The sequence below is a fragment of the Vipera berus genome, assembly GCF_964194415.1.
Source record: "Vipera berus genome assembly, chromosome: 6".
Classification (NCBI taxonomy): domain Eukaryota; kingdom Metazoa; phylum Chordata; class Lepidosauria; order Squamata; family Viperidae; genus Vipera; species Vipera berus.
The window spans coordinates 91,930,233-91,952,892 of NC_138208.1; the positions used below are offsets into that span (position 1 = coordinate 91,930,233).

General features: G+C 54.5%; 1 protein-coding gene across 1 annotated transcript in view; it reads left to right on the top strand.

Moving 5' to 3' along the window:
• SHANK3 (SH3 and multiple ankyrin repeat domains 3) overlaps positions 1-22,660 on the top strand; it is a gene marked incomplete at both ends in the record, with an annotated part of 518,002 nt that overhangs the window by 443,669 nt on the left and 51,673 nt on the right. The window contains 2 exons of the mRNA XM_081330688.1: positions 11,918-11,993; positions 21,213-21,295. Coding sequence (XP_081186814.1) covers positions 11,918-11,993; positions 21,213-21,295 — 159 coding nt within the window. The remainder of the gene's footprint in view (positions 1-11,917; positions 11,994-21,212; positions 21,296-22,660) is intronic.

Consider the following 22,660-nt stretch of genomic DNA (forward strand, 5'->3'; position numbering starts at 1 on the left):
TCCTCAGCCAGGCACGCATGCCTGGGAGTTGAAGTCCGCAAGTCATAAAAGGCCAGGTTTGAAGACCCCTGTCTTAGGATGAGGTGGGGTCTCCTGGGGTGGGTAAAGCAGCTGTTGGTTCCTGCCCCGCATGGGGGTTGCGCAGATGACCTCCATGACCCTCCATTCTATTATCCTGTGAATAGATTTGAATTAATGGGGAATTTGGTGTCAGTCTGAACACGGATTGCCGAATGCGATGAGCGACACCAGTAAAGCGTGCAAGAAAACAAGCAGAATATTGAACAGGGAGAAAGATGTGGCCAGTCTCTTGATTGCTGTATGGGTGGGAAATGTTTCAGGAAGGTTTGCAGTGGCCTTCGGGGCATCTGGGCTGGGCAGATGGAGGGACGCAGGCTTTGGCCTTTGTGTGAAGCGGCATCATTATCTGAGAAGTAGCGCTGGGTGGACGGTTCGATAGCCGGATGAGGCAACGAGGAATATGGATTTGAAAATTAACCTGACAGAGATAGAAGCAGTTGCATTGGACGGAGAAAATAGATTGAACAATTGCAGGTCGTACATAAACGGCAAAAAGAGCCACACAAAAAAAGGCAGCCAACCTCAGGACAAGCAGATATCTCTACCTCGCCAGGTTTACTAAGGCTGGGGAAATTGCCAGAGAAACTTAGATATGCAAATACCGCTAGAAAAATAATAGGTGACGTGTGATCCTTGGAGAGGAATATTGTTGTTGTGTTGTTGTTAGCTGCGAAGTCGTGTCCGACCCATCGCGGCCCCATGGACCACGTTCCTCCAGGCCTTCCTGTCCTCTACCACCTTCTGGAGTCCATTTAAGCTCACGCCTACTGCTTCAGTGACTCCATCCAGCCACCTCATTCTCTGTCATCCCCTTCTTCTCTTGCCCTCCACCTTTCCCAGCATTAGGCTCTTCTCCAGTGAGTCCTTCCTTCTCATTAGGTGGCCAAAGGATTTGAGTTTCACCTTCAGGATCTGGCCTTCTAAAGAGCAGTCAGGGTGGATCTCCTCTAGGACTGACCGGTTTGATCACCTCGCAGTCCAAGGGACTCGCAGGAGTCTTCTCCAGCACCATAGTTCAAAGAGGAATATTGGAGAAGCCAAAATAGCTGCACCTTCAAAGACGGGTCTGGGTTGGGAATGTCGGCTGAAAGCCGTGGGGGTGGGGTCCTTCGGAAGTGGGTGTGGGATATAAGAGCAAGAGAAAAGCTAAGCGTTTCCCCTGCCCGGCCGTGTCTGACTCTTAGGACGGGGCTAAGTCCTGGGGGGGGGGGCTGGAGAAGGTCCTGGGTCCTGAGGGGCTCCCACAGAGGAGACCGTGGTCAGCCTGTTGTGGTGAGCACGGACCCCCGAAGCAGGTGGCCCAGCAGATGCGGGAGGGGAAGGAAGGGAGCGCAGCTCTGCTCCCAGGGTGAGGGCGGCGAGTGCTGCCTGCAGGGAGGAGGCCTCCTGGCAAACTGGGGTTGTCAGTCATTGACTAATTACACCAAAGCATCCTTGATTATCTGCGTTCTCACAGCTCTGCATGGCAATCAGAAGTGCCTTTGGAGAGAAGCCTCCATGTGTGGGAGTTTCTGACGGGGCTGGCCTCCCTTTGCCCAGAGCGTGGAGCCTCTGGGCATCCGTGGCTTATGGAACACGGGATCATCGGTCCTCTTTTGCAGACCAGACGCTCCCTCTGTCCAGTTGTTCTTCGCAGAGCAAAGGGGCCCGTTTCAGAGAGGACTACGTGGTCCTCTTCTCAGCAGACTCTGGGATGTTGGATGGAGCAGGATGGGACCTCCCCTGCCTTCAGGGGTCCGAGTGTAGGTGGGAAGGCTGCCCCTCACGTTCCAGTTTTATTGTTAGGACCAATTCATTGAAGCCCAACGGATGGACAACCTTGCGTGTTCACCCCTCAAAGGGGGATTGGAGGAGGGAGAGATTTTAAAAATGAAGTGGGAACTTTAAAACGGGCGTCGCGTACAGGTAAACCGGATGTAGATGGTCCTGCGTAAATCCGAGGCCTCCAGGATTTAGTCAAGTAGTCAAGATGGCTGCCACTATCATGCGGTCTTGGTTGTGTTAAGCATCACATCATAAAAAGGACAGAGAGCTTCGATGATGGTCAGAGCCCCCCCTTTTTCCTTCTGGCCGGGCCCTGCAGAGGGAGGTAGCCGACTGAAAGCAAAGCGGCCAAGGGGGTGTTGGAATCACAAGGAGCTCTTCCAGTCCAACCCCCCCCCCCCCGCTCAAGCAGGAGACCCTACCCCATTTCAGACAAAAGGCTGTCCAATCTCTTCTTATGGACAAATGGAGAGCCATTTGTCTGGAATGGGATAGGGTCTCCTGCTTGAGTGGGGGGCTGGACTAGAAGACCTCCAAGGTCCCTTCTAACTCTGTCATTCTGTTAAGGTCCCTCTCTAGGCAGGCACATCTGCCCAGCTGTCCGCCCTTGGTAGGAGAAAGGCTGCTGTAATGTGACTTGCCTCCTGCAGGCAAAACCAGCCCTCTTCCTGCCCCATTGTGTGGGGGCCTTGTCCCCGAGGCCCCCTTCTCCACCCAAGCCTTTGGGGGGGACAGCTGTCCCCAGACTGGCTGCTGAATCCTTGTGACTGTTGCATTTGGCCCCAGGATCAGCCTCCTGCTTATTTAATCACTTATTCACAACTCATCTTTATTTGTGCTTGATTAGCAACGAACAGGTGCTTTTAAAAATAAAGTATTTTTAACAGCATCTGATTTAAGTGCACCCCAGATTTTTCTGTTCCCTTGCAAAATTGGATTCTTGACAACTGAAAAAAAAAGTGGGCAGAAATGTTTTATTTATTTGGTGGCTTAGCATCAAGAGGAGCAAGGAGGCTGTTTTGGCTGGCATAGCAAATGACAAATCCTTGTTGCGTCCCTTTTAAGCGTTAGTATCTTGGTTTAGTTAGTTAGTTTTGTGTTTATTAATGAAAATGGTACATCAGCCACATTGTGGGTGGATGGATGGATGGATAAATGGGCAGGCACAGACAGACAGACAGATGGACGCAGGGCCATTTCTCAAAGATCTGCAGAAGTGGCCGGCTGTTTTTTAGGGACACTGTAAGATGCCGGAGTGGCCTTTTGAGTCCTTAGTGGACTTGGACCCCCCTTTCCAAAGGCCCCCCCCCAAGTCACCGGGGCTGAATAGCAGAACGTGCTCCCCTCCCCACCCCCCACCAGTCCTTCCTGTTCTCTGCCTGCAGACCGGCCCCGGAGAGCTTTGGGCCAGCCTGATCCTGCGCCTGGCTTGGCGCTGATCCTAGAAGTCTGTTTCGTGATGGATTCTGCAGTTAGCTGCTCTGTAGAGACTGGGGGTTGTTAGCTAACCGGGCAGGCCTGGGGGGTTTGGGGGAACAGTAAGACGGAGACAAGCGGAAGAAAAAAAAGCTGAAAAGTGGTCTGGGTGAAGGTGTGAATGCTTAGCCCAGGAGGAATCTGTTCCTTTCAGGCTTACGATGTCGAAAGACCGAGTGAGTTCAGCGCTTTGCAGGCTGCCTGCACAATTTGCGATGAAAAAATGGCAGAGCTTGAAAAATGAGGCATTTAACCACGGCGAGCCTCCTGGGGGAGGGGGGGGCACGGCCTTCCTGAGAACTGAGATGGGAAGCTGGATGTTAATGGATGCTTCAAGTTGGCCCCTTTTTCCTTTGGTTGACTATCCTCATTCTTTAAATCTGTGCTTTGAATTAATCTTGGTTGGAGCTGGTACCATTCCAGTTAGTTTGCTGGATCAGCACCTTCCTCCCCTTTGCTCACTCTGCATCTTGGAGCCCCCCCCCATCCCTTTCTCTCCAGAGAGACTCTTCGGCCTTCTCCTCCTCCTCCTCCTCCTCCTCCGTTCTCACATCCATCAGCCCGGATGCCTGCTTCTTGCCTGACAGCTCCATTAAGTGCCATCTCACAGCAGCTATATTTAGAAGCCCGGAGAAGAATGAGCCTCCTGGCTGTGGACAGGCCATCAATCCTGGTCCCATCACAAAATAATGTCCTGTTCTCTGAAGGGTTTTCAAACAAGGGGCTGGTGCTTGGAGCGAAGCATCTGGGAAGGAAGGGGCAGCAAGAGAGGAAGGCAGGACCTGGTGGAACAGTTGAGCTACAGGGATCTTCCCATGCCTGGGTAGAGTTTTCTCTTGGTCCAGCTTGTGGGGATGGAAGGTCCCATCAAAAGAACTTCTGGTCAGAGGGCTTCTCCCCCTGCTCCATGAACCTGCTGTGGAGCACATTCATTCTGTGGTCTCCATAAGAGATCCTTAGAAAGCTCTCCCCCATGGTAGTTGGCTGGATCCTTTGGGAGCTCCCACAAGGATTGCCAGTATTTGTGTGTTGGGGAATGAATTTGGATGTGTGATGACTTCCCCTGATTACCCCGCCCCCCCAGATGTCAGCTTGGAGGAAGATGAACCAGTTCTGGGCATGTCTGGAGGGGAGTTGCTCAGTGGCTCCAAGCAGCCATCCGAGAGGGATTCGGCTGAAGTGCAGCTGCATCAGGACAGCCCTGAGGCTCCAGGTGGGGAAAGCAGGCAGCTGCAGCCGGTCAGGGATGAGGAAGAGGAGCTGCCTGCTGCACCTGATCCGAGAACACGTAGGGCAGAGAAAAGGCAGGAGCAGAGGAGGTCAGCCAGATGACTTGCGAGGAGGCAGCCTCGCCCTTCTTGATGGGCTGCATCAGAAGCTGGCTATGTGGCACAGCAGACAGAGAAAGCGATGCTGGGAACAACGTGTTCATTTCTTAGCTGTGTGTTTTCTGGTGGTTGTGATTCTTGCCGTGCTTTGGATTGACACCGTGGCTTGACTTGGATCGTGCTTTGTGAACTCTGGACTTTTCTTGCCTCGTGAAACCTCTTGTGTTGTAGATTTAATTTGGCCTGGTGGGGTTATCTCATTTGGGAATCTTTCGAGTGCCTTGTGGACTAGCCTTGCTCTGCTGGTGGCTGGACTTAATTGGGACAGTCCTGGGCTTTTGGTGAAGGGAGGTGCGGGGGAATATTAATAAACACACTAAATTAACTCTGTGTGTGTGTGTGTTTGTGTGCGTGTGTGTGAGCACAGGACATCTGGGTGAGGAGGCAGCTGAGGTCCTCTTCTGTGGCTTCTTAACTGTGGGAACCAAAAACCACATGCCTCTGTGCTGGGGGGTAGGGGTGGGGGTTCCAGTTTGCCTGGCAAAGTCCCAGCCCCCCCCCCAACTCTGCCTCCTTTGAGATTTCCTTCCCACCGACTTAATTACCGGTTAATCTGTGGATGCAGAGCTGGTTTGCTTGCTGTTCTTCTAGATCGCCCTTAACTGCCATTCCATGGATACTCTACAAATCAATTACAAACATTAGAAAGATAATTAAAAACTGTGCAGAATACAGCACAATATGCAACAGTAAAAATGGCAATAAATCCAGCATAAAAAGCCCTGCCACAAACCGACTGTAAAATGCTGTCGGCATTTGGAGGCCCAGCGGGGCTTGGCCAGGACAGCTGCCTTGGCCTGAGGCTCCCTTTGCTTGGAAGGGAAGGGGCCGGGGGAGCTCAGAGACCCTGCTGGGTTGGGGGCCGGCTGGACCCTCTCGTGGAGCTGCCTGCTGTGATGCGCTGAGCCAGGAGCTCACCGAGACACCGGGGGTTGAGGCAGAACCGGGAGCACCAGAGAGTTAAGCAAAGGTTGGTAGGGTTCAGAAATGCTGAGGCCGAGAATGGAGGGGTCCCTGGCTTGTTTTCTTGCAGGCGTTTCATTACCCAAACTAGGTTACCTCATCAGTGCTAGAATTGAGGGGGGGGGGGTGGGAGGAGGAGGAGGATTGTGGGGTCCTTGGTGCTCTCTGAGCTTGACTTCCCAGAAGAAAATGCAGACTCCAGGAACCATTTGTGCTTCAGTTTGAGATGCAGACAACACAGACTCACTCCTAACAGTCTGTTCCTGTCTTCGACCGTGAAGGGACAAAGGGCAGAAAAACGTCCTGCAGAAAGCACGGCTCCCCAACACTGTCTTTTCAGCAGCTCCGAGAAGGCTCCACACCCGTTTGCACTACTCAGATGACCCTGAGGAAGCAGACGAACCTCCAAGTGGCCTCAACGATTCTCTAAAAGGATGCAAATGATCATCCAGTCTGAGCAGAAGAAGCTTCTTGAACGAGAAGTGAAACATCTTCAAAGAAAAGAACAAAGTCCAGTTGTCTCCTGAAAAAGCACCTTTGGGATATTCAACAAAATGATACTTAATGTGGAGAAAAGCAAGTTTTTGCACCTAAGTAGGGAAAAAACCAAAGTAACAAGTACAGGTTGGGCGAGACCTGGCCCAAACACAGTAACTGTGAGAGGGATCTTGGAGTCCTAGTGGACGATCACTTGGCCGTAAGCCAGCAATGTCTGGCAGTGGCCAGAAAAGCTAATACAGTCCTTGGTTGTATAAACAGAGGCACAGAATCAAGATCACGCAAAGTATTAGTACCGCTTTATAAAGCCCTAGTAAGGCCACACCTGGAATCCTGCATCCAGTTTTGGTCACCATATCACAAAAAAGATGTTGAGAGTTTGGAAAAAGTACAAAGAAGAGCAACTAAGGTGATCCAAGGCCTCGAGATTAAAACATACCAAGAACAGCTGCGGGACTTGGGTTTGGCTAGCTAGGCAACCTCGGCTCTTTTATGACTCATGACTGGGAGTTGAAGTCCATGAGTCATAAAAGAGCAGAGGTTGCCTACCCCTGGGCTAGTCTGAAGAAAAGAAGAAATAGGAGAAACATGATAGCAGAGTTCCAATATTTGAGGGGCTTCCACAAGGCGGGGAGGGGGAATGTCACATTATTCTCCAAAGCACCAGAGGGAAGGGCGAGAAACAACGGTTGGAAACTGAGCAAAGAGAGAAGCAACCTGGAATTAAGGTTTCCTGACAGTGAGGACAATTAAATCGTGGGCGCTCCATCACTGGAGGTTTTTAAGAAGAGGCTGGACAGTCACTTGTCTGAGATGGCATAGGTTCTCCTGCTTGAGTAGGGGGCTGGACTAGAAGACCTCCAGGGTCCCTTCCAGCTCTGTTCTGATTGGTTGGTTGGTTGATTGATTGGGAATCAGGACAGTGTCGACATGGCTGGGACAGCCTTGGACAGCAGAGACCATGGCTTGGCCATGTTCTTCCACTGGATGGCCTGGGAGAAGAGACCACCAGGGATTTCCACCATCTGAGCCCTCCTGGGCTGGGCGCCACCCTTGCGACCTGCTTGGGCTTGAGGACTAGCCGTCCAGAGGGCAGGAATCTCTCTCAGCCGCTTCCCAAGACTGCAGCTGTCCTCAGACTGCCCATCAAAGTTCTCAGCAAATGGTATTCTTCAGGATGACAGAAAGGTAATTATTACATATGTGCGCAGTAATTGTATTTCACAAATTTAATTCAAATTAAATATGCTCGGAAGGAAGACTAAACTACTGACAACAGAGAGAACAACACGCCTTAGATTGAAGGCGATGAAGACATCAAAGCGGTGGACGGCCTTGGCCTTTCAGGATCAAGCGTCAGCAGCCGAGGAACAAGCAGTCAGGAAAGAAGCTGCAGCCAGCGCCTGGCAGCGCAGACCAGGAGGCCTCGGGAAAGATCTCCAGGCGCCGGGATGCGTCTACCGCTACAAAGAGCAGGACTACGGAAGCAAGGAATGGGATTCTGAAGAAGCAGGAGAGGACGAAGGTTGATTCTTCTGGACTTTGTGTTGGAGACGTCTCCTGAGTAGACCGCAGACAGCCAAGAAAATCAAGGAACTGACGCAGAACGAAGCAACCCAGAGTTCTCACTCGAGGCGCCAATGACCAGGCTAGGATGTCCGAACACATCCAGCAAAGACCTGTCAGCTCTCTGGAAAAAGCTCTGATGCTGGGAAAGGCCGAAGGAAAGAGAAGCGGAAGACCAGCATCGGGCTGGCTGGACTCAGCTACAGTGAGGATGAGTGTTTACGGAGAAAACCTGCCTAGGGGTCACTCAGAGTCAACAATGACCTGAAGGCACTTCATCAACTCAAAATACAGGAATGCTACTTTATGCACTGTTCATATCCACTACGGTTTTGAAGTTTGAGCACTGGCCCGCCAGCTGTGGCTGGTAACAGGCGACATAACCGTGTTGCATTCAGTAGCGGTAAAGGTAATTTTAATTTATTAAGTGGTATCCTGCATTTATTATTATTTTTTATAAACAGTTTAAAGCAGTGAACGTATCTAATACTCTTTCCTCCTCCTATTTTCCTCACCACAACAACAACCCTGTGTGGTGGGCTGGGCTGAGAAAGAGTGACTGGCCCAAAGTCACCCAGCTGGCTTTGACGCCAAAGGCAAGACTACAATTCACTGTCTCCTGCTTTCTAGCCCGGTGCCTTAACCACTAGGCGCAGGGGTGGGCAACCTTGGCCCTTTTATGACTCGTGGACTTCAACTCCCAGAATTCCCAAGTCAGCGTGGCTGGTTCAGGAATTCTGGGTGTTGAAGTCCACGAGTCATAAAAGAGCCAAGGTTGCCCACCCCTGCACTAGACCATCCTTTTGGCTTGGCCCACCCTACCTCTCCCAAATTTATCCCCCTCCCTCTACTTTGCCGGCATCTGGCTGAGATTCTTCCCCCAAGGGTGGCATGGGGATGCCCGCAGCCCTACAGGCGGGCGTCCTCTAAGCACTGGGCCCATTGCCTAAAGCCTGTGGACACGGTCCCGGTTTTCCTTTGAGTCAGCCTATTCGTGCTCCTTCTTTGATTCCTCTGTGTGTGTGTTTGAAGATCGTCCGTCCATCAATCCATCCTTTCAGCCTGAAAGGCTCCTTGCGGCTTACAGATCTGTGCTCTCCAGGTGAATCCAGGGGGAAAGAGCATTTTGTAAGACGAGCACAACAGAGAAGCACGTCTGCAGCTGGGGGGTTGAACAACGGAGCCCTCGGTGCTCTCTCAGCTTGGCTGCTGGCTTGCAGACATTTCATTATCTGCCTAAGCGAGAGGGAGCAAGGCCCTCCCTCGCTGGCTCGGCTGATGTTAGCTCGTCAGACAATGAAGCATCTGCCAACAAACAGCCAAGCTCAGAGACCATCAAGGACTGTACAGGGAGGAGAATGCTGGTCTCTTCTCCGCCTGCTTGGGTGTTGTGTGAACCCAGCTAGTATTTCGTCATCCCGGCCATCAGCCACCACCACGATGCCTTGCAACATCTATGCTGGGAAACGGGAGCAGCCACCTCAGGCTGCCCCCCCCCGTTCCCCCAGATAGGACCAGGGACCAAGGAGGGGGCCTCCTTCACACAGACGGTTCTGCAGGACCTTTGACCTCCGTCCTGCCAGTGGTTTCGGCGTGGAGCCAGCCAGCGGATCTGTTGTGGCCTGGCAGGCGGCCACCCCCGGCCTGGTGGGTTGCGCTGGGCTTGCCGAGGCCTGCCTTCTTGCGGTTACCCACAGAGTTGGAAGGCACCTTGGAGATCTCCTAGTCCAGGGGTCCTCAACCTTGGCAACTTGAAGACTTGTGGACTTCAACTCCCAGAATTCCTCAGCCAGCAAAGCTGGCTGAGGAATTCTGAGAGTTGAAGTCCACAAGTCTTCAAGTTGAGAAGATTGGGGACCCCTGTTCTGGTGCAAGGAAGCAGGAAACCCTTCCCCTTCTCAGAAAACTTGTGGGTCAGACTTCCCCCACACAAACACACACACAAACAATTGGCGCAATGCTGTGGAGTTTCAAGACCGGAGGGCCTCCCTGCAGGAGACACTAAGTGAGACCTAGGGCCACTGAGTCGTTGTCCAAGGATGGGGCTGAGGAATCCATAGGCATGCCTGATCTCCGCACAGTTGGTCCATTTTTATCAGGGTGCCTGGAGAAGAGGGGAGTCATCGCACAGCCGGAAGCTTCCTCGCCAAGGCCTCCCTTGACCCACTGGGGTGACCCGCCGGCTGGCTGGCATGCCCATTCTGTGCAGCGGGAGGTGGCCGTGCAAAGGCTGCGGATAGCCGGTCCCTGTGGGGAAGGTTGCTGGTGTGTGTGTGTGTGTGTGTGAGAGAGAGAGAGAGAGAGAGAGAGACTCAGTGCTTCAAGGCAGGAGGGGGGGTTGCCTCCCAGAGTCCTGCAGCCCCACAGCTGCCCAGCTGCCTCTGCTGCTGTGGTCCTGCACTGGGTGCGCCTGGGTGCAGCTGCTGCTTTGGCGTGGGGGAAGTGCCCCCTCTGCTGGCCATGAGCAGGCACTGCAGCCCCACATTCGGCTGATTGCTTCTGGGGAAGAGTTGGGTCTGGTGAGCAATTGCAGCAGCCACATCTGGCCCTCAGGACCGGGTCCCCATAGACATCTCTCCCCCCTCCCCTCCATCTCTCTCTCTCTCTCTCTCCTCTCTACATCTCTCTAGATACCTATTATCTATCTCTTATCATTAGCTTATCTTTCAATCTATATTTTATCTATCATCCATCATCTTTCTATCTGTATCATCTATAAAAGGTAAAGGTTCCCCCGCACATGCGTGCTAGTCGTTTCCGACTCTAGTGGCCGGTGCTCATCTCTGTTTCAAAGCCGAAGAGCCAGCGCTTGTCCGAGGACGTCTCCGTGGTCACGTGGCCGGCATGACTAGACACCAAAGGCGCACGGAACGCTGTTAGCTTCCCACCATAGCGGTCCCTATTTTTCTACTTGCATTTTTACGTGCTTTCGAACTGCTAGGTTGGCAGAAGCTGGGACGAGTAACAGGCACTCACTCTGTTACGCGGCACTCGGGATTCGACCCGCCAAACTGCCGACCTTCTGATCGACAAGCTCAGCGTCCTAACCCACTGAGCCACCGCGTCCCTGTATCATCTATATCTATCATCTATTATCATCTATTTATAATCTATATAATCTATCTCTATTATCTACTTACAATCTGTCTGTCCGTCTACCGCCCATCTTGTATCCCAAGAGTCTGCAGACATCTTGCTGCAGGGCCCACAGTTCCAGCTGCTTCCAGCAGGAGGTTGGGGGCTCCTTTTGGGGGTGTGAGGAGAGAGGGCGGGCACCCCCCTTGAGAAGAAGAGGGGCTTCTCGTGTTGCCTGCTGCATTCACCTGCCTGGACTGGCTCAGGGGAAGGAGAGGCACGGGGAGGGAGGGAGGGAGAACCGGAGCAGATTTCCTTGCAAAAGAAGGAAGACGTTGACCTGGGTCTCTGTTCAAGGGCTGGAAGACCAGCAGACGTGGGGAAAGAGTCCCACAGGCTGGAAGCATCACAGCTTCACTCTTCTCTCCTGGAGACGCTTGAGAGTCCAGTCCCCCAGCCTGGTGGACATAAGAGGATCGGAAGTCCCCACCCCCGTCTATTCCCGGATCTCCATTAGAGGCAGGGTGGCCGTGAAATGGGAAGTCAGAGCGGAGGGCCTGCTCGGGGACCAAAGAAAGCCTGCAGAGAGCATTGGTGGGGGAGGGTCGCCCTCAGATCCCTCCGGGCCTCTGGGGAGCCCCACTGCAGCCTGTCCCAAGTTCACCCCAGAGAAACAGCGCCTGTCCCCGTTTCCCAGCCTGGAACCAGAACGGCCCGCTGGGTCTGCAGTGCAGCCCCTGCGTCACTCTTGAGCAGCCCCACATGCAAGCGGGGGCGGCTTTGTGGGTCAGTCGGCTCCAGGGGTGTTGTCGGCACACTGGCCCCCTGGCAGAGATGAAATGGAGATTGGGTGGTCCTGATGCGTGCCCGGTGGAACGGGCATCGGGGATATCCAGTGGAGCCTCCCCCCGCCTCGTTTCCATGCCAGTTGGCCCCCTCTGGGAGGAGCCGTGGGTCAAGAGTGGTGCTCTTCGTGTGTCTTCCTCTGCATCCGAGCGAAGGGGAACCGGGCTCGAAGCTCCATAGGGCTCCTGGGCACGGGGTGGGGTGGCACGGTGCCCTCTCCTGTTGCTGGGTTTCTGAAGAAGGCTGCTCTTTCCCCACAGAAACGAGAGAAGACCGGACCAAGAGGCTTTTCCGACATTACACCGTGGGCTCCTACGACAACTTCACTTCGCACAGGTGAGGTCAGCCTCTGCCTGGGGATTTGGTGGGCTCCTGCCCCAAATGACCGGTAGCCTTGCAGACCCTATTGAATATTTGTGTGTGTGTGTGTGTGTGTGAGAGAGAGAGAGAGAGAAAGAGAATCAGCAATGGTTTCATGCCTTCAGGAGAAGGTTTGGAAGGGCAAAGTGTTTTTAAGCAGGAGCTCCTAAAGTCAAGCTGGTGGTTCGAAATGTCCTTAAGAAGATTCATAGTTGTCCGAGCAAAGCAGCAGCTTTGGGTTTAGAAGGAAGCCAGCCTGGAGGGCGTGGCTAGTTGAGGAATTCTGGGAGTTGAAGTCCACAAGTCTTAAAGTGGCATCTTTGGAGACCTCTGAAATAAATGCTAAATCTGGATGTGAAGGCTTGAGTGATCCAAACCACTCGGCAGCCATGGATATCAGTACTGATGGGGCCATCTGTAAATGACCAGGGAGATTGAGCTTTGCAAGGGCGAGGAATAAATAGCAAAAAGCATGATATGAAATCAAAATAGAAAAAAGAAATTTAGGAAAAAATAGCTTCTCTTAACACCTGTGTTTAATTTCATTGGGGGATGCATCTACCTTTCGTTTTTGTTCCTTGCTTTGAGTTGTTCCCTCAAAGGGGAAGAGTGTGATGTGCAGGTGCACATAGTGGAGATCTGGGCAGGTGTTCGGGGTCTCTTTTTTTAATCTGGGTTTTATGTGTTGTGTGATTCGGCCGGTTCAGCAGATTTCTTCTTTGGGAAATTAAGGCTCTGATCGAGGAGGCTGCGGCTCTTCCCTTGCCAGTCGAGGTGTCCGTTGTGGTTGTGCAGTCAAGGGGCCCTGGGGTGTGAGAGCGGGAGAGGGGGTGTTGCCTCCTGGCCCCACCGGCTGAATTGGAATGTGAGGCTGAGTTGTCATCTATGGACGATTTATGCGCTCCTGAGTTGCCTTTGGGTGTCTGGTTGTGTTTGTGTTGTTAAGCCACTGTTAGCCCTCCTGTCCCCAGCCATTGTTGTGAGATGGTTGAAAAATCTAGCTAGCTAGCTAGCTATATCTTTCTTTTCTTTCTTTCTTTCTTTCTTTCTTTCTTTCTTTCTTTCTTTCTTTCTTTCTATCATCTATTTATCTCTATCATTTATCTATCTATTACATATATATTATTTATCATCTATCTACTATCTATCAATCATCTATCTGCCTATATCTAACTATCCATCTATCACTTATCTATTATTTGTCATCTATCATCCATCTATCTGTCTATCTATCATTTATCATTTATATATTATTTATCATCTATCATCGATCTCGCTATTATCCATCTGTCATCTATCATTCTGTCTCTCTATCCATCTATCACTTATCTGTCTCTTTATGTATTCAGCTATTGTCGAGATTGTTGTCCAAAGGCAGCAACTCAGCGAGCATTCTTGCTTCTTTCTGGCTGCCTCTGTTACCAGGATCTGCCCGGACTCTGCTTGCCTACCCCTGGGAAGGACCAGATTCGGCTTCATGGAGCTTGCGGGAGATCCAGCTTATGCTGCTTGCAGCTGCGCAAGGACTCCAAGCTAGCCCCTCGCTTGACGCCTCTTTCCAGCCTGGCTGGCCGTTTCCCAGCCCTGGGCCTCCTTCCCCTGCCTGCCCAGCTGGGCTATCTACATGAGGGATTTCCAGCCCAGCCCAGGAGAACAACAGAGGAGGGGGGGTGAATCCCCACCACCACCACCGCCCAGAAGTATAGGAGTCAATAGACGTTGTGCCAGCTACGAAGCAGAAGAGAGAGCTTTGAAGCGCCCCGCCCCCACGGGACGAGAATTAGAAGTCCCAAGAAGCCAAACCTTTTTATACAAGGAATTTATTAGGAAAAATAAATAGAGCCCTGGCGACACAGTGCTTAAAGTGCAGCATTGCAGGCCGACTCTGTCCGCAGCCAGGAGTTCGATCCTGACCGGCTCAAGGTTGACTCAGCCTTCCGTCCTTCCGAGGTGGGTCAAAGGAGGACCCGGATTGATGGGGGCATTTAATGCTGACTCCGTGAACTGCTCAGAGAGTATTATCAGAGCACTGTGGAGCGACACGTGGTGTGAGTCTAAACGCTGTGGCTAATGTTTAAAATGACATGCAGGGAAAAGGAGGGAAGGAAAGAATTGGACACAAATGACTCCAAGGAAAACAAGTTAAATTAACCAGCTGCGGTTTCCTTCCATAAATGATTTCAGTTTTCATTACAAAAGGATCTTTGGGGCGGCATCAGCTGGCTCTCCTGCTCAGGTGCTCATAGGCAGCCCTTTCTCCTCCTTCCCTCCCTCCCTCAACAGAACAATGGAAATTTAGCCAGCCAATCAGAAACCATGGAGTGGCTAAGGACCTCCCCCTCCCCCCCCCCCCTTAGAAGTGTGTTTCTACCATTTACCTGAAGGGGTTGAGCTAAGAAGCTCCTTTGGAAAAGGACGGGTTGCGTCAGGCCAGTCGACAGGGAATCCGCCTGTCGGAGGGTTTGGGGAAATGGGACGGTGGCGTTCTGGCTGAAGTTCACCCGCATAAGTGCGAGAGAGACGCAGAGAAAGGGAGAGAAGTTGCCTGCCTGCCTCTGGCTTGTGCAGGTTCAGCTTTCAGAGTCGTGAAATGCTGCTGCTCAAGTACCAATAAAGGAGAATCTTCGTAGCTCAGGGCTGAACTGAGGGTCCCTGATGCTCTCCGAGCTGGGTGGTTTCCTTGCAGACGTTTCATGACCCAACTAGGGAACACCATCAATGCTGGGAGGGGTTTGCAAGGAGGAGGACAGTGGGGTCTTTGGGGGTCTCTCAGCTGGGTGGTTTCCTTGCAGACGTTTCGTGACCCAACTAGGGAACATCATCAGTGCTCAAGTCTCACTGTTTAATCCTGGTCTGTGGGCAGAGGATTTGGAGACCTCACCAGGCAGGACAGCTGAGCAAGACAAGAAAGGGGGAAGGGGGGGAGATAGGAAAGGCATGGAATGAAGAGGGGGATGCAGGAGAATCTTCCAGGGTGGTCTAAGGACTTTTGCCTGGGGGGGGGAAGTGTTAGAAGACCTCCAAGGTCCCTTCTGCCCTAGGACTCTATGATTCTATGAAGAAAGAGGAGCAGAGCAGAGAGATGGAGTAACACTGGAAAAGAGACGCCCCCCCTCCAGTGCAGGCCCAAGGGGCACACGCTGCCAAGAGACCCCCAGGGGTGTGGGGGGCTGTCTCTGCTCATCCTCAGCTCCCCCGTATGGGCTCAGCTGCAGAGAGGGAGGCAGCCTCCATAGATGGCTTAAATTCAGCCCAAATATGCTTTAATGTATGAGGACCATGTTTATCACGAACATGAACCAGTCCGCTACGGCTTGTTCCCCAAATCGTGGTTAATTAAATCACGTTCAGCAGAGGCTGGGTTCATTCCTCACCTCCAGGCCATCTTACTCAGCTGCCAGCTTGGAGGGAAAGCGACGTCTTCCCTTCATTTTGTCCGGCCTCTAATTGCTTTAAACGCTTGATGAACAGAGATGTGGATATACAATCGATTATTTAGCTGGCCCTCTTTAAAAACCCTTTTAAAGAATTGTCTGCTTTTGTGGGGCATTCTCTGCTCCTGTGGAAAAGGGCAGGTTAAACTCCTGCACGGAAGTCTTCCAGGGGACTTTCAGCCCTAAGCAGCTTTCCTCCGGGGGGGTGGGGGGGCCTGTCTGTCTGTTTTCTCTGTCCTGCCCAATATCCTAGCTGGACTCTGAGCCTTGTCACTTCTGCTGGCTCCGTGATGGATAGCAGATTTTTAGCCCGGAGGGAGCCTGATTTCTCTGCATAAATTGATCTGTCTCTGAAATTGGGGGGGGGCATTAAGAGAGCCCATCCTGCTGACCTTCGTTTTATGGCCACAATATAAAAAAGATGTTGAGACTCTGGAAAGAGTCCCAGAGAAGAGCAACAAAGACGATTAGAGGACTGGAAGCTAAAACCGATGAAGAAGGATTGCAGAAGGATTTGGGAATGGCCAGTCTGGAGAAAAGAAGGACTAGGGGAGACGTGATAGCAGCATTCCAGTATTTGAGGGGCTGCCCCAGAGAAGAGGGGGGGTCCACCTATTCTCCAAAGCGCCCGAAGGCAGGACAAGAAGCAACGGATGGAAACTCACCAAGGAGAGAAGCAACCTAGAACTAAGGAGACACTCCTAACAATGAGAACAATTAACCAGTGGAACAACCTGCCTCCAGAAGTGGTGAATGCTCCAAGTTTTTAAGAAGAGACTGGACAACCACTTGTCTGAAATGGTATACAGGATCTCCTGCTTGAGCAGGGGGCTGAACTAGAAGACCTCCAAGGTCCCTTCCAATTTATTCTGTTATTCTGACCTGGATGTGCATACCCCTTCCTACTAAGACGAGCAGTCCCAATTAGAAGTCAACGCAGCCCAGCTTCCCAGCAACCGGGCGGCACCAGATGGGTCCAGAAAGGACGGTCCGTTCTTTTGGGCTCCTTCAGCAACTAGCATCAGATTGGATTGACTTGCGTTGCGTTGCGCTGAGTACACTCGGCCAAGTGTGATTAGACAGACAAGGAATTTGTCTCCGGTGCAGAAGCTCCAAGTGTACATGCAAAGCGACAGAACAATGATCGTCCTCATCCTCATACCAATAAGAGGGGGGAGTAGAGAACATTAGAAGGATAAACAGTAACACTACATCCGTACTACACGGGCAAATACAGACGGACAGACAGAACTGGGAGCATCAGGTGTCCAGCAGAGTGAGGGCATGTGTTTAGTTCAGGGGTAGGCAACCTTGGCTCTTTTATGACTCGTGGACTTCAACTCCCAGAATTCCTGAGCCAGCCTGGCTCAGCTTGGAAACCTCTGCCTTTCCCCTCAGCATAGCTGGCTCAGGAATTCTGGGAGTTGAAGTCCACGAGTCATAAAACAGCCAAGGTTGCCTACCCCTGGTCTAGTTGTTCTGGATATTGTGGCTTTTGGGTAACAAGCCGTTTCCTGGGCAGTTCAAGGCATCTTTCAAACAAGCCCACCTTTCCAGCCCTGAACTCCCCAAGCAGGACCCCTTTCAAAGGTCACGGCGGGAGTCGTGCACGGACGAGGTTTCCGGCTGACGTAAAGCCTGCCTCCAGGCTTCCCAAGTGAGGCCCGTTGGTTGCAGGATCTCAGAACCTCTGGAAATTCAGCAGCCCAGATTCTTTCGAGGGCTCTGGACGGTCCGGTCCACGGGAAGCCAAGATCAACGGGAGGTCCGGCTCAACCCTTCCCACCCAGAGAGGCTTCCGCTGGGAGTGGGGTCCCCGCCATCAAAACTGAAACCGGACCAAGAACTTAAAAACAACCTCAGTGCGAGACCGGGAGATGTGCAGAGAGCCCGGCTCACGGACTCGCCGAGAGTCGGGCACGACGGGATGGAGAAGGTCTTTGTCGTGTTGAGGAGCACCTGGCTGGGCGCGGAGGGCAAGGCCGAGGGGTGGGCTTGTCTGACTCCGGCTGAACGTTGCCCCTTCTGCTCTGCTGCGTCCTCGTCTCCTGCCTCAGATTGTGAGTGCCGTTTCCATGGCAGCGGTGCCATCAGGAGCATCTCCTGGGTCTGCTCCCCCAACCCTTCTTAAGCTAGGTGTGTGGCGTTGTGGTATCCCCAGTGCCTGGAGGAGGGGTGGGGATAAGGCCCGTCCTTCAGCCTCCACCGCTGTGGGGCGAGGTGGGCCAGACTGATGCTTCGGCTACCTGCTGCAGACGAAGCTCAGAGGCAGGGAGTGAAACTGACACCCCGGGAGCTGCCGGCAGAGGGAAGAGCGAGGCTGGGGGCGAACTCAGCTGGTGCCTGGGGAGGGCCAAGCCAGAGCAGTGCACAGCTCACCCTTTTAGCCGCATCCAGCAGGTTGCTTGACCTCGGCCGAGGAGGAAAGGAAGGAGACGGGTGGACGCGTTGAGATGAGTTTGGTGGCCGAACAAGACAGCTACGGCTTTTTCCTTCGTTCTTTTAGCCTATAAACCAGGATTTCTCAACCTTGGCTAGTTTAAGACAACACCCTCTGGGAGTTGCCAACTTTGGGATACCTGCTCTGAACTTAGAAGTCTAGAGTTGGCCAGAGCAGGAGAGGAAGCCCTTGTCTTGCCCGGGACAAGACTCCAAAGGAGGGCATTGCCAACGGACCACCATCCACCTGGACTTAAGGGCATCAAGACCACCCCACATTCCTCTTGGGCTTGGTGTGATGGTGGACCCCGCCACTAGAAAGCTGGGGCCTTCTTCCCCACTGGACGTTTTCAAGCAGAGGCTGGCCAGTGGTCCGTGGGGGAGGCTTTCCTTTCTACTCCTGCCCTGAGCAGAGCTGCCCCCCCCCCACGGACCCCTTTCCAAAAGGCCGGGGCCGTCGGAGTGGAGGCTGCAGGCTGGAGAACGGGAAGACGCAGCTGGCTGTCATTCCCACAACAGCAGGGATTGAAAGGAGCAGGGCTGGAGTGGCTCTGCCGGGTTCTTGCCTCGAATAATATATAATACAGTTATATATGACATGTTGTTATACAATTATAATACGGTGAGAGCCAGTTTGGTCCAGTGGTTAAGGTTAAGAAAGTGGGAGATTCTGAGTTCACGTTCTGCTTTAGGCATGAAAGTCAGTTGGGACCTTGGCCAGTCCCTGTCTCTCTCAGCCCAGCCCACCTCACTGGGGTGTTGTGGGGCGAGGAGGAGGAGGAGGGAGTATTAGGTATGCTCGCTGCTTTGAGTTATTTGTACAAATAATAAAAGGAGGATGCAAAGATGGAGGGAGGGAGGGAAGGAATGGATAGAAAGAGAGAGAGGGAGGGATGGATGGATGGATGATAGGACTGAGATTAGACAGGCAGACTGATAGAAGTTTTGGACCCAGAAGTCCTTAATAGGCAAATAAAACCCTGTTGTTGTTGTTGGTGTGTGTGTGTGTGTGTGTGTGTGTGTGTGTTTTCTGTACATAGTTTTGCTGCTGGTCCTAATGGCTCTTCCTCCCGAGACATCCCTATATTGATGTTAGTGCAATCCTTGTCTCGGAGTAATATGGACTCATGAGAGGTGTTCATACACAATCACACACATACACACACCTTAGTGAAGGATCAACCACAGCAGCATCCCTTGCACAACATAGGAAGGTGGGCTGACTGGGGAGGGGGGGTTAGTGTGTGGAGGAGAAGCGGTCCGAGTTGTGTAGCTGAAGGGTGAGGATATTGCAGGGACACCAAAAACGGGCCACTTTGGCGATGAGCGATCTCAGCCCTGGGCCAGCAAAGGTGGACTCTTGACTGGGGCGTGGGTGGGTGTTTGTACGTGTGTGTGTTGGGGGGGGGGGTTGTGTCAAGGTGGAAAGTGTTGCAGGGACGTTAGAGGGGGCTTCGGCTTAGAACCGGTGGGATCCGGTCTTGGGGGCCAGCTGTCCCCTCCGCGTCTTCTCTGAGAGGGTGAGGGTCTGCATAAAGGAGGACACACACACACACACACACACCGGGTGGTGCTTGGCCCTTTCCAGCCGGCCAAGGAGACTTCTGGGGGGGAGGGGAAACTGAAAGGGGGGGAGGGATTTGAGAGAGCTTTGTGCAATCCGGAAAAAGCTGTTGGTTGAACATCTGGATCGGCAGGAGGAGGGCAAATGCGGGGCTGACTTCTGCCCTGGAAGGCCAGCGGGGAGCACGATTCACTTAACAACCGGGTCAGTAACTTAGCAGCTGCAGTGATTCACTTAACCGTGGCAAGAAAGGTTGTTAAATGGGGCAAAACGTACTTAATAAATCTTTTCACTTAGCAACAGGAATGTTGGGCTCGGTTGGGGTAATAACTTGAGGACTGTCTGCACTGTATGAGATTTATTTATTAAATTTATACGCCGCCCGTCTCGGTGGGGAAAATCGCTCTGGCTGGTGGCTCTTCCTGCTGGGTGGGAGATGGGCTGGCTGCTGAGGGGGAGACCTACGGGGGGGGGGGAGTCCCCTTGCTTGCCCAGGAGAGGGTCTCCAGGGAGGGGGGGCCGTGGCACAGGGGCACTTGGACACCCTCCTGCAACACCCCCCTCCCCCGTCAGAAGGGGCTCACCCACGGCAGGAGCCTCGGATCCAGGGCAGACTCATGCCTGAGAGGGGGGAAGGTAGCTAGATCTCTTGGTGGCCCTCCATCCACCTGCAAAGCAAGCCTGGGCCAGCAAAGGGTCTGCCTCTTTGCCAGAGGGCTGGTCTGTTAGGAACAGCCGCTGGGCGGGCGGGCTGGCCTTTTCCTTGGCTGAGGAGGCAAAGGGGGTCTTTCCACCCAATGCTCTGCAGTGTCTGACACGCCCCCCCCCGCGCTCCCCCCCCATAACAGCAGGTGGAGGCAGGGAGGGAGGAGCGGCCAGTGGGCTGAAGGGGGCAGCAGCGCCTCGCTCAGTCAGGAGGCTGTGTGGCGGGGGGGGGGGGATTGAGCCAGAGGGTGGGGGCTAAGTGTGTGTGTGTGTGTGTGTGAAGGACCCAGGGGTATGTGTGAGTCTGCTGCAGTAAGTGTGAACCTCGCACTCTCGTGTGAACGCCTATGTGTGAAAAGAAGTCTCTTCCCCCCCCCCCCCGCCCCGGGCTGGCTCTGGACTTTTCTGGGTATCCAGGATTTGGGCGGGGGAGGGCAAGGGAGGGGCTGCAAGGGTGCAAATCTCGAGGGTCTCTGGCAGACCTCCGGGAAGCCTGTGCTGCAGTGGGGAGGGGGCGGGACTTTTAAGCAGGTGGGGTCTCCCCCTCCCGAAATCCAAAGAGAAGATGGGCTGGGAAGGAGCCCCCCCGCCCCGTTTCTTCCATTGAGGACCACAAGCACAGCCCTCTTCCTCCCCCACGGCCCCCCCTCCTCTCCAGGCGGTTCCTTAGCAACGGGGGAGGACCGGAGCCGGAGAGAAAGCCCCCTCCCAGGGAACTTCAGCTTCCCCCCCCTTGCCCCCTCCCAACCGGGGAGCCGCTGGGACGGACCGCGCTCCGCCTGCCTCCCGCGCCGGCCGAGGCGGGTCCGGGAAGGGCGGCCGCGCCGTCGCCGGATCAGTCCGCGCGCGGCATCCCCCCCCCCCGCAGGTGACCGGGCGGGGGGTGGGCCGGCCCCGCCAACCGGGAGGAGGAGGAGGGGGGGGGACGGCGCCCTCCCTCCCTCCCGGCTGCAAGGAGGGCTGGGCTGGGCGGAGGAGGAGCCCCCGCCCCCCCGCGGCCATGCCGCCCCCCGCTCCCCCCAGCCTCATTCTGCTCTGCTCTCTCCTGCCCAGTGACTACATCATCGAGGAGAAGGCGGCCGTCCTGCAGAAACGGGAGCATGAGGGCTTCGGCTTCGTCCTGCGCGGGGCCAAAGGTAAGGGGGGGCCGGGGGGGCGTCTGGCACAGGGAAGGCACGAGGCGTTCTTGGACGAGGGGGACCCGATTGCGCCTGGAAGGCGACGTTTGCAAGGGTGTGTGTGTGTGTGTGTGTGTGTGTAGCACATGAGGAGCCCCCCCCCAGTCCGGTGGGCACGGGGCGTCCCATTAGGGACCGGCCTCGTGGCTTTGGGTGCCCCCCATTGGTCGGCCTGCTGCAGAAGGGAGGGGGGCTTCCTTTGTGGAGACCCCCATGCAGCTCCCTCTGCCACCAGCCCCCACTGACCCAATTCTACAGCCCCCCCCCCAGCTATACCCCTGGCTCGGAGCCCCCCTGTGCTGGCACCCAGAGGAGAAAGCTGGCCTGACGGGGTCTGGGGGGGAGGGGGAGGGGCTGAGGGGAAGGGGGGGTCACACCTGATGCTGAGATGGGCGGGAGAAATTGCAGGTGGGCAAGGCTCGCCCTCCCCGCTGTGAGGGTCCATGGGCTCCGCAGAGCAGCAGGAGAAGGAGGGAGGGAGGGTCCCCGAGGGAGGGTCTCGTCCTCCCCACCCCTCCCTTTATCTGCATCAGCCTCCCCTTCCCCAACTGACCTGGGTGGAGCTCAGCGGAGCCCCTGGAGGGACTCTCCTCCCACCCCCCCTCAGGGCAGGTGAAGCCCTTGGGGGGGGTCTCCCTGCTGGGCACGGCTCCTTCTTCCTCCTCACGGGGGGGGGGGGGCAGGGGACGAAGACCCCTCCGGCTTCTCCTCTCTCCAGCCTGCACTTCCCTGCCAATCGCTGGTGCAGCTTGTGCGATGCTGCAACCACCTTTGTCCCCACCAAACCGAAGGAGCGGATGGCCTGGGGCTGGGCTGACCCCCGAAGCCCCGGGCAGCGGGTGGGGGCAGGGGCTCTGCAGCTGGGCTCTCAGAAGGACCCCCATCCGGGTAGGGAAGGGGCTTTGGGAAGACCCCAAGCAGCCAGGCTGCCCTGTGCTGACCGGGAGCAGCTCGGGAGGAGCAAGCCGGCTTCCGTTGGGGCTGCCTGCCTTCTGGCCATCCCAGACCAGTTCAGGGAAGGGCCGTGGAGGCGGCTGGTGGGCCAGGAACGTGGTCCTGTGGAGGGGGGCTGCAGGGGCTGGTCCCCAGGGACGCAGAAGAGGAGGAGAGGTTCCCCCCGCCCCGAGGCCACATCCTGCTCGTGGGCAGCCCCCAGGGCAGTGGCTCACGGAACCAGGGACCCGGTGAGAGGCAGGCAGGTCCAGGGGAATGCAGGGAATGGCCTTAACATGAGGAGCATCCAGAAGACCTGCGGGAGCTGATCCAGTGGATCCCTGTGCTGGTGCTTACCCTGAATGGCCCTTGGGCGGGGGCGCCTCCCTT